The 11,008-nt window shown below is 58.8% G+C and overlaps 1 protein-coding gene across 1 annotated transcript; it reads right to left on the reverse strand.

Annotated features, from left to right (window-relative positions):
• Positions 1-144: 144 nt before the first annotated feature.
• Positions 145-2,555, reverse strand: GDF15 (growth differentiation factor 15). The gene is made up of 2 exons (XM_009471951.2): positions 2,130-2,555; positions 145-1,384 (listed from the first exon to the last, which is right to left on the reverse strand). The coding sequence occupies exons 1-2, from the start codon at positions 2,440-2,442 to the stop codon at positions 573-575; spliced, it is 1,125 nt and encodes a 374-aa protein (XP_009470226.2). The 5' UTR covers positions 2,443-2,555; the 3' UTR covers positions 145-572.
• Positions 2,556-11,008: the final 8,453 nt, after the last annotated feature.

Below are 11,008 nucleotides of genomic sequence, written 5' to 3' on the forward strand. Positions count from 1 at the left end.
GACCCCCGCCTAATTGCGTGGGAAGAGCAGCCAGCATCCCTGTTCCCATCACTTTATTCATTTACATTAAAGCATCCCTGTTCCCATCACTTTATTCATTTACATTATTACATTATTTCCGTCTTATAGAAATATATAAAATACAAATACACAAAAAAAGCTTTCCCAAAAAGGTATTTTGCTATAAAATACAATAAGTTAGCAATAAATAAGAGGGTTGTATAAATAAATCTCTAAGCAGAGAAGAGGTGATGCTCAGACGTGGAGTGGGCTGCAGCCACCGGGGGACAGACCCCAGCCCATCTGGGCTCTCGCGGGTGGGAAGGATCCACCTACCAAATAAAATATGGTTTTAAATAAGGGAAGAGAGGGGGGAATAAGTTATTGTTGCCTGTGGAGGCGAATTCACAACTGGAGACCCCGGGGCTGAGCCGGATGGTGGAGCCGGGGCTGGCATGGAGGCATTTCGTGCCACAGGGGCTGTTCTTTGGGATGCTGGAGCTGCGGGGAGGTGGGCAGGCTCTGCCCATCCGGGTGGTGACGGGTCCTGGTCCGAGCCGGAGGTGATGCCATCAGGCACAGTGGCACTTGGTGACCAGCATGTCCTCGAAGAGGGTGGAGACCAGCCTGCCCTCGCCGTCGTAGTGCATCAGCACCATGGGGTCGTAGCCGGCGGGGACGCAGCAGGGCGGCGGGGTGGCTTTGGAGAGGGAGTGCATGCGGGCTTTGATCTGGGCGTGCATGCTGGCCGGCTTGTAGTTGTGGGGACAGGAGCCTTCGCAGAACCTCATGTAGTAGCTGTTGGGGGCGATGACCCAGTCTGACCAGCCGATGTCCTGGAAGGAGACCTTGAGCGACTTGAGGCAACACTTCCCATCGCTCTTCCCACACTCCTCCTCCAGCCCCCGGGCTCTCCTGGCCCCCCGGCCCGTGGTCTCATGGGTTTCCACCTCCAGCACCAGGGTCTCATCCCCCGAGGTGGCCAACGCAGTTGAGACGTTGGCTGTGAAGGCCAGCTCCAGGCGCAGTGTGTCCTCGGGGCCGGCAGCCCAGGGCTGGATGGCCGCTGTGAGGTCCAGGCTCAGGGTGTCGCGGTCCAGCTCTTGGCTACGCAGGAGCTGGGGGGTCCCGTGAGCCCCCTGCAGCGTGTAGATGCTGACGCGGGGGGGCACCGAGGCGTCGAGCGGGGATGTGGCGGGGGATGCCAGCGATTGCTTGAAGAGCTTCAGCTCCGCCTGCACCACCCGGAGCTGCCGGTGGAAAGCTTCAGTGCGGGAGAGTATGAGGTGGTAGCAGTAGGGGCCATGGAGGTCCTGGTGTCCCTGGGGGCCCTGGTGTCCCTGGGGGTCCTGGTGTCCCTGGGGGATGTCCGGCTGGCGCAGCACTGCGGGGACAGGGAGGACAGCTGATGTAAGAGCCCGCAATCCATCCCGCCAGCCAAGGCTCGTGACCAGCTCCTGTCGGGCAGCCAAACCGCCGCCTCCGGGGAATCACCCAAATCCCAAGGGATGACGAGGCTGGGGAGATCCAACTCCATCCTCAACCCTGGATCACCCAGGACCCACCGTCCCCGGGGAGCCCCAGCCTGAGGGTCTCACCGAGGGGTGGCAGCTGGTGCTGGAGCAGGTGCCCCAGGACCTGGCGGGGTCCCCCCCGACCCCGCACCCCGGCTGTCCCCCCCCCAGCCCAAGCAGCAGGAGCTGAATCACCCCAGATCCACATAAATCCCTAAATCACCCCAGATCCAGATAAAAACCCCAAAGGCATGGAGCAGCCAGCTGGGGCTCGAGGGCTGGCACCTCCCCTCCGCTCACCCCAAGCCGGCTCAAACCCTGCTCCCAGCACCCCCAGCCGCCACCACACTGGTCAAAGCTTTCATCCCAAATTTTCTGGCTTTTGCATTTTTAAGCAAACCAGCTCGAAACGGTGGCTCCTCCCCGCTGCCGGCGCAAGGGAAGCAGCTGGGACAAGGATGACCGCGGCCACCGTGGTTCATGCCTGGTCATGTCCCGGCACATGCCGAGGCAGCAGGGCTGACGTGCCCGAGCAGGGACGCGTTGGGGGACACACGCGTGTGTGCCCGGGGGGGACAAGGGTGACGGGATGCGCGTGGAGCCACGGCTACTTACACGTGGGGGTCAGGCGATGCAGGCGCCTGCTCCTGGGCACAGCTCCCTCCTCCTCCTGGCTCCGGTTCCCCATCAGCTCGGCCACTTTCTGCTGGTAGAGCCGCTGCGCTCTCCGGATGCTCTCCTGGTCCAGCCGGTGCCGGACCACGGGGGGAGCGGGCATCCCCAACCGCTCCAGGATCCCCTTTTTGATGGCTTCCAGCTGGAGCCTGTCCTCGTCCCACGCGTGGGGCCTCAGCTCCACGCTGGCGAGAAGCAGCAGGAGCTGGAGGCAGGTGAGGGCGGCCCCCACGTCCCGCAGCGCCCTCGGCATCGCGCAGGCAGCCGACAGTCCCGGAGGGAATTTATTTGTAAAACCTCTTGCGCAAAGGCTGGACGTGCAGCTCCCGGTGATGCTGCCAGGGGAATGAATGAAGTGGACCAGACCTGAATTTATAGGAGCCGAACTTTGCCCGCCCTCCATCCCCCCTCCCTGTCCCAGGCTGCCGGCGGGTGACGCCGGAGGAAACACCCAGCAGGAATCTCTCCTCTCCGCCTGGGATTTCATACAGGAGCTCTGAGGGTGCTGGAGTTGGGTGATTTGCAAGCTGGTTTGCAGCTGTGGAGATGAAAAATATGCAATACTTTTTCTCAGACACAAATATTTCCTTTCCAGCTCCCGTTTTCCCCATGGATCACCATGCCAGCTCATGGCTGGGGGGATCCCCTCATCTCCCCTGCCCCGTTGGCGAGGGGCAAGCGGCCACGGGCAACATCCAATGGCCTCGGAGGTGGCAGAGCCGGTGGCAGGGGGTGATGGAGAGAGGACGACGTGCAGGCAGGAGAGCGCTGCAGGCAGCATCATGGCACGGCTTGTCCATCCCTGCATCCTCGGCTGCCTTCTCCATCCCTCGCCTTGCGCTGTTGTGCCCAGGTCCCCGCTATCGCATGGGGCTGAGCCAGGCACACAGCCCGTTCCCTAAAACCCCTCCAAAGCAGAAGTGGAGCTGGGAAGCGGTGGCTGGGCAGCCGGGCTCGTGCCGGCACGTGCACGGAGGAGGGAGCGGATCAGCGGTGGACCTTGTCTTACCAAACCGGCTGACGACACCGCAGCCTGGCCTGCAGCAGCGGCTCCTCCATACAGCCGGTTGCAGGTGTGGCCAGGGGATGGCTCTGCCCTGGGTCCCGTCCCTCCTGAAGCAATGGTGGCCAGGGTTACATCATCCCCAAGCAGCCCGAAGATGGTTGGGATGGAGCCGGGCACGTTGGGGTGGCACGGATCCAGCGGGACCGCCTGCAGCGGGAAGCACCGTGCCAGACCAGGGCTGCCTGAGCACCAGGGAAGAGAAAACCCACAGTGGGAACAAGCCACCAAGGCTGGCATGGGACCACCCATCTCTCGCCTTCCCCTAAGGGATGCTCTGACCAAAAAACGTGAGCAGAGGGATGAGAAACCCCTGATCGGAGGAGGCAACGGGGCAGGTCCCCCCCGGCGCTGGCTGGGGCAGGCAAGGCCATTCCCAAATGTCCTGAAGTTGAGCCAAGCGCCTGGTCTTTAACTGCGCTCCTGCCACGGGATGAACGTGCTCACAGTAATCCCGGGATTTACGGCTGTTCATCCTCTCCTCCTCCTCTGGAGCCGGCCCCAGCCTTACTCCTGCCTTTCTCACCCCATTTCTCGAGGGGTTGCCTGAGGCAAAACCGAGACCAAAAGTTTCACCCTAAAACACGTGAAAGGAGAAGTTTGTCAGCACAAGCAGTGTCACGGGGAGGGGATCTCCCCGGGCTCTGGCTCCTCTGGCCGGCCCTGGATCTGTCCTTGCAGAGGGATGGATGAAGAGGGGGCAGGAGGAGCCCACCTGGAGACCTTGAACCATTTCACACTGCCTTTCTCTGCCCAGAGCCTCCAGCTTGGGAAGAAACCCCAGGTGTCGCTCACAGGGAAACCTCAGGGCCAGTTCTGTCTCCAGTGCTTCGTCCCATGCGGCGCTGGGCACCGTCCCGCTGCTGCCATGGGTGGCACAGCGCCCGTCCCTCCCGCAGCTGGGCAGGGAATGCACTCGGATGAGCTTTCCCCGGAACATCTTCTCACGGGGAGCTGGTCCGGGCGCTGGCTCCTCAGCCGGTGCTTTTGTTCCAGCCGGAGCTGTGGGATCATTCAGGAGCTCCCGGGAGCACCAGGCCCCCCTGCGATCCATCGTAACCCTTCAGCCCTCCAATTCAAGGAAGAAGGGAGAGGGAGCATCACCCCAGGAGGACCACAGACCTCCGGGTAACACCCCAGGGCAGAACCGCTGTGCCACCCCCTCCGCCCCGAGCATCTCCGGGTCCCTGGCAGGCACCAGCCCGGCCGCCAGCACCCTCCACCATCTGCCAGCTGCCCACCACGCTTGTCCAAAGCCGAATCGGAGCCGTGCAGCGTGTCCGGGCACAGGAAGAGGCCCTGACCCACCAGCAATCACATTGCCCGGCCCTTGAGCAAGACCCAGCAAAACCCTAAATCCTGAAGTTCTGCTTTTGCAATGAATTTTTGAACCGTAGGCGCGTTGCGTGGTACGAGCCCCATCCACGAGTGACGCATGGTGGCTCGCGCTCGGAGAGCATCAAAGATTGCCGAAGGCGGATGTTTCCCCCCCAAAAGGCGCCAGCCGTGGAAGTCAGAGATTTACAGTCCAGCAACAGCCATAAAACTTGTGTTTTAAGAGCAGCGGTTGTGAATGCTGAGTGACCTGTTATGAAATGTCCCAGCGTGTCCTCACCAGCCTGCAAGATGCGATTGCACAGCCTCAGCCCCATGCATAAACAGCATCCCACGTTTCCTCCGCTCCTCGCTGGGCCGTTAGCGCATCGTCTTCTGCAGCAGAAGGTCAGATTTATCCAACGCTCCTCCGCACGTAGCGAGCAGGAGAGAAACCGGGAATTTTGGTGATCAAAGCATCGCATGGGGGGCCAGCAGCTGGAAAGCCTGCTGGGAAGGCTAGTGAAAGCTCAGAGCGTGCACTGCTGAGCCTGGAAAGATGTAAATAGTCTTTTTGCCTTCTCTCCCCCTCTAGACATGAGGTGGTAGGCAGGGAGCACGGGGGGGGACGGGGCAGATGCTTGCTGCCATCCCGAGCGTCCCCCAGAGCCACCCGCAGCTCCCAGCTGAGCCAGCATCGGGGAAAGAAGCCACGTTGCAAATGCTGAGATTAAACACCAAAAGAAACGAGAAGGGGAACATGAACATTAGTCACTTCCCCATGAAATGCAAGCTGGCTGCAGCCTTGAACTTGAATCAACTCGAGCAGGGCTCAGAGCGGGACCGGAGAAGTTCCCGGCACCGTGCAGGGCTGTGGGACAAGCCCCAAACCGGCCACGCACAGCTGGGGCTTCGTGGCTCCTGGGATGCAATTGCCTCCCCAGCTTGATGCAATCGTGCCCGAGGGGCCGGCCCCGCTCTGCTCCCCCCAGCCCAGGCGACGGGAGGCTGACGGGGGCGAGCGCGGACGAGGGGAGTCCGGGTGGCTTCCATTCCTCAAAAAGTGCGAAACTTCCCCACGGCCGCTCGCCCACGCGTTGCTTGCAGAAACTCTGGTTATTTTTGTAGCGTTGATTATTGCAAGTGGCAAGAGGGGAAGTGCTGCCCTCCAGGTTTTGGGTCTAGCGGTTCCTTGCAGCTGTTGAGCAAGCGGCTTCCGAAAAGGTGCCGAGAGCCTCCGACGAACGGCAGAGCCCCCCAGGAACGGGCGTGCATCAGCCCCAGGGCCGACAGAGCGAGGTTACGGCATCCCGTCATCCAGAGCATCCCTCTGCAAGGCAAGCGGCGCCACACTGGGTGCTCCCCATGACCTACGGGACCTCGGGTGCTCCCCAAAACCACTTGGGTTGAGCAAATCGGATGCTGGAGGAGGAATATTTCCTGCAAACTACCGCAAGCAAGGTAATACTTTCCCACGGCGTATTTTTCAGCCAAGGGCTGTGAAGGGAAGAGCAGCACGGCTTCCCGTAGCCGCTGACACCACGTGAAGCTCCAAGCAGCCCTCAGGGCTTGGTCTCTGGGGAAGTTGGTGGCTGGAGGCAGCTTCAGCACTTCCAGGAGTCATTTGGGGTGAGAAAACACTTGGTGGAGGGGAAGAACCCAGCCGGCCTCCGAGGTGGGCCATGGGTCACATCACGGACAGGGTTTCTTCCATCCCGCCTCATTCCAGGTCTGGAAACGGGCACTGAGGGGTGGGAGAGGAGGGCTCTCGCTCTGCTGCCAGCGCGGGATGTTTGGGAAGCCGCGTCCCGTGTTTTCCCAGCGCTGGCTGCTGTCATGATGAATCGGCAGAGTGAAAGCTCTCTCGACCTTTAGACGTTTCTAAAAAAAAAAAAGACAAACAGCATGGGTCAGGTGAGCAAAAAGCAGGTTTTGCCCCATCACGGCAGGAATCACATTTTTCTTCCTTTGCTGCACGTTTACAGCATCTGCCAAAAATGAGACTTCTGCTCCACTTGGACAACGACGTTTCTGCCTCGGCTGCACCCGCGGTCAAAAATTAACTCGAATTCCCAGCAGGGCAGGAAATTGCTCCAATCCAAGTGCCAAAAATGGAGATCTCGCTTGAGAGATCCTCACTCGCCGCCCCGAACACCTTCCTGACAGCGATGCTTTCGGCACGGGGAAGTTCTCCGCTCGCAGTGAGCATCTTTGCTGGACCGGACTCCCCGGACAGACGGATTTACAGGTGGGGGTAAGGTCTGTCCTCCGGCCAGGATGCTTCACAGCTTGCAATGGTATTTCCCCTTCGGCAGACAGAAATATCGACTAAAGCCTTGAGAGCATCATCTGCACGAGCAGCAGGCGACAAGCTCAGCCTGGGCAGGATCGAAGGGATTGTTATTGAGAAGCAGCTTCAAAAAGAAGCTTTTCCATGGTATGAGCCTCTTTCTGTTCAAAGGGGGATGCATCTCGCCCCTCCGATGTGCCGAAAGAGCCCTTTGCCTCCATTTTTAGCGTGGATCCCGCGGGTACCCCCAGGCCGAGGCTTTCAGGAGCGTCGCGCTCCCTCGGGACGGCGGCGCTGAGCCCAGAAGCGAAGCACGAGGTAGCGGCAGGGTGAAAGCTGCAGCTCTAACCGGGGACCTGCCTTCAGGCAGGCTCCAAGCTGCATGAAGATGAGCTCTAAATCTTCCTCCAAAAATCTTTCCAGTCCAGAGCAGGGGGGAAAATAGATGAAGGAAATCAAATCCAAGCTCGGCACATCCCAGAGCAGCATCTTTTTTACCAAGGAAAGCCTCAGGAGATGCTACAAGGGAAGGACAATCCAGAAAGCTCCTTAAAACCATAGGATTTTAAGAGTCTGGATGTTTTTTTAAGTGCAAGGCACAATTTTGAATGAGGCATGAGAATGCAAGCTGCTGAAGAATTAGGTAAGGTTGCTGTTACTCTAACCTCCAACAGAAATAAATGCATTTATTTGTGAACCTGGGCATGGACCAGGCTTCATGCACCCGTCAGGAGGGAATTAGTCACCGGAGCGTGACTCGGGGAAGGGCTGTGTACACAGGGCACGCTGCTCCCGCGCCGGAGCATCCACCGCAGCGGGAAGCAGCTGGAGAGGAGCAGCAAAAAGAGACTTTCCTCCAGGCCTGAGCCGTGGGGCTGGGCAGGAACCAGCCAAGAAAACCCCAGCCCCTAGCAGAGGTAGGTGGTGAATAGCCATTTATACCTCCTGGAAGGCTGGAGCCAGACGACGAGGTACCTCCAAGCAGCAGGGAAAGAATAAAAGCATGGTTGAAACACCACGGTGAGGAGCCCCGGTACGGGGAAATACCAGGCCAGAGCATCATCCCTGGCACGGGAAGCTTATACCGGGAATTCTCCGCTGCGCCGGGAGCCTGTCCATCCCCAGCCACCCAGCCCAGGGTGTGAGAGGCAGCGAGCCCTGACCCGGGACCTGCCCGCACATGCCTCTGCCGAAGGCAGCGAGGGCTGCTCGGAGCGGGCAGGAAATTCCAGCCATTCCCCTGCGCCGGATCCGCAGCTGCGAGTTTCTGATGGGAGCTCTGGGAAGCCCTTCAGCAGCGGCTGTAAGAGAGGGTGGGCTCTCCGGCACCTTCGCTTGAGGTCAGCTTGGATTTGCAAGCCAGGAAAACACGGAGGGGGAGCAGGCTGCCAGATGGACGCTGCCCAAAAATCCCACCTCGTTTGCGGAGGGTTCGGAGGGCTTGAGGAGTAGAGGAGGACGAAAAGAGGGGGAACAGACCAGGCTGTCACAAGAAAGACTTCAGATCTATGAGGAGCCAGTTCACCAAAGCGCTCTCCTCCCCAGCTCTCTGGATCTGCATCCAAGAAAGCCAAGCGGGATGCTCCACCATGAGCTTCCTTGCCGTCGCCCAGCGAAACCTTTGATCTCTCCCTCCGGAGAGTTCTGGTTGCAAAATGACCTCATTGCCCCAGGGCTTACCCAACAGCATGACATCACTCTGGAAACACCGCCTGCAGGAAAAGCTTATCACCTTATAAAGCGAACTAAACCGCGAGTGATTTCATCGGGGGCTGGCTCACGGGACAGCGTCTGTCCTCTCCGGGAGCACGCGTCCTGGCTCGCCTTTGAGGGCGATCTCCAACCTCCGCGGCGCCCATCGCACGCTGGGCACCAGCGAGCGCGATAAAAGCGGGAGAGCAACACAGGGCACCTGCTCCGAAGAAAAGGGCTGGAGAACCCAATGAGATCGCCACAGCAGCTCGGGAAAAAAAAATACATTTGATGGGACATCAAAAAAAGACAGAAAATGCAGAAATTCAAAAAGAACCATAAAGTTTTGCTTTTGATCCCCTCTCCAGTCACAAACCACCGTTAACTCTCCGGACCAGGGGCACAGTAAGTGCTCGCAGCACAGATTTTGGGCTAGGACCAGTGCATGACCTCCCCGCGCCCGCTCCCACCTTGGTACGCTGGGCTGGCGGTGGGCTTTACCCTTGGTCTTAGCAAAGCCGTGCCCTGCGGTGATAAATGCGACCTCCAACCTGCTCCGAGAGCAGGTAAACGCCGAGCCACCACCACCCCGGTGCCATCCCCACTCGTGGGGCAGGGACCTGATGCTGTTCCCTCACCGGTGAGGCCTCGTTGCCTCCCATCGCTGCACCGCCAGCGGTGGCGAACGGCAGGGCCACAAGAAGCCCTCAGGACCAAGCTGAAGCTGTTGAAGCCTTGCACCCGTGCCAGGCCGTCGCTGCGCACTGTCCGGCTGTAGGGCAGCACCATCTGGTGGCACCAGCCCTCCCCATCGCTCCAGTTTGCTCCCAGTCAGGACCAGTGGCAGCAGGAACAGGGCAGCAGCTTGAAAGCAGCCGACACAGGGCTTCTGCCCGTCCTCAGCCGAAGCCAGGTTGCATCACATCCCAACAGGAGCAGCTGCTGCGGCAGCCAGCCTACAGCAGCACTCAACCGACAGCAATGGAGCGGCCCGGCAAGGCGAGGAGATGCTCTTGGAGACGGGGAGAGCTCCAGGGTTGCTCTCAAGGAAAGCAGCATGCAATGGTGCTCAAGTTCGCTGCACCCCAGCAGCTCCCAGCCATGCTGCTCATCTTCCCACGACCCTCGAGGGAGCTCTTCCTCCAGAAAACCAGTGTGGCAGAAGAAATCTGGCTAGCAAATGCCGTACAGCGGGTTCCCGGGTGGCTTAGGAAGCCTGCGAGGGATTTGCAGCCTGTGGATCAAAGCCAGCTTCAGAATCAGAGCAGCTTCTGCTGCCAGCGGGTCACCTGCTGCATCCCACAAGGCTTCGTTGCCGAAACCCCCTTTGGTCAAGACTACGTCTGCGGAGAGGGGGAGAACTGCTGCCGCCGCTTAAGCCCACGTGAGAACAGTGAAGGGCGTGTAAAGCAGAAATACTTTATTAACCGACAGATCTGGAAAAGACTGAAAAGATTTAGGGTTCATGGGGCAACGCAGGCTTTGCAGGACACGGCTACGAAACTCGAGCTAAAAAGGAAACCGAAGTAGTCAATGGGATGAGCTGCAATCGCCAGCTCCTCGTGCATCTGACATTGGCACGCTCGAGTTTTACCGGACTTTAACACCTTCTCCCCGGAAAGCACCCGTCCGCCGGGCCCCGCAGCACCCTAACATTTCCAAAGAAGTTTCGGGAAGCTCTTTGAGCCCTGCCTGAGCACGCGATTGCCCCCCTTCTCTTCCGAACAAGTCTCGCGTCCCATTCGGCTCTGCTCTTCACCGATGCGCGGACCGTGCTCCCGATACTCGTGCGGATCCCGGAGGCACTGACAAGCGCGGACGGGGCCATACGGACACCTCACCTCAGAACAGAGAAGGAAGAGTTATTTTTTTGTTCGTTTAAAGTAATGCCGTGGCAGGGGGGGGAACCAGAGCGAGTCTTGTCTCAATTCCAGCTTGGGATGCAGAGGCAGCTCCACGCACTGGAGGACCGCGGCTCCAAACACTGCTTTCCAAGACTCTGCCTCGTGAATAACAAGAATTTAATAAAAATCTGAGTAGAATTGGTGTTTTCAGTGTGAGAAACGTACAAGGGGGGTTATTAATCGGATCCTTTCACCACTGCCTCCTGGAATTATCCAGCTGGGAGTGAAATGGGTAAGTCTCAAACTCACAAAGAAAAAACTCTTACGTAGCTTGTTCTCCCCAAAGCTTCCAGGATTACAGGCTCTCAGGAACTAACCGTGCTGCTGCGCGCTTTAAAGAGCCTTCATCGAACCGGGGGAAGGACAGACTCCCCGGGCCTCTGTATCTTAATACCAGTAACGTTGAGCAATTTTTGCATAAATATTTCAGTGCAGCACTCTGTTTAGAAGGCGGCCGTTGCTCCGTTAGGCTATGTGGTCTAAGCGAGGGCTGGAAATTTTACCTCAAAGTACAAAGAAAGAACACGATAGATAAAAGAAACACACAAACATCATA

This window comes from Nipponia nippon, unplaced genomic scaffold (genome assembly GCF_047370975.1).
Source record: "Nipponia nippon isolate SJK-2023a ecotype South Korea unplaced genomic scaffold, ASM4737097v1 scaffold_31, whole genome shotgun sequence".
Taxonomy (NCBI): domain Eukaryota; kingdom Metazoa; phylum Chordata; class Aves; order Pelecaniformes; family Threskiornithidae; genus Nipponia; species Nipponia nippon.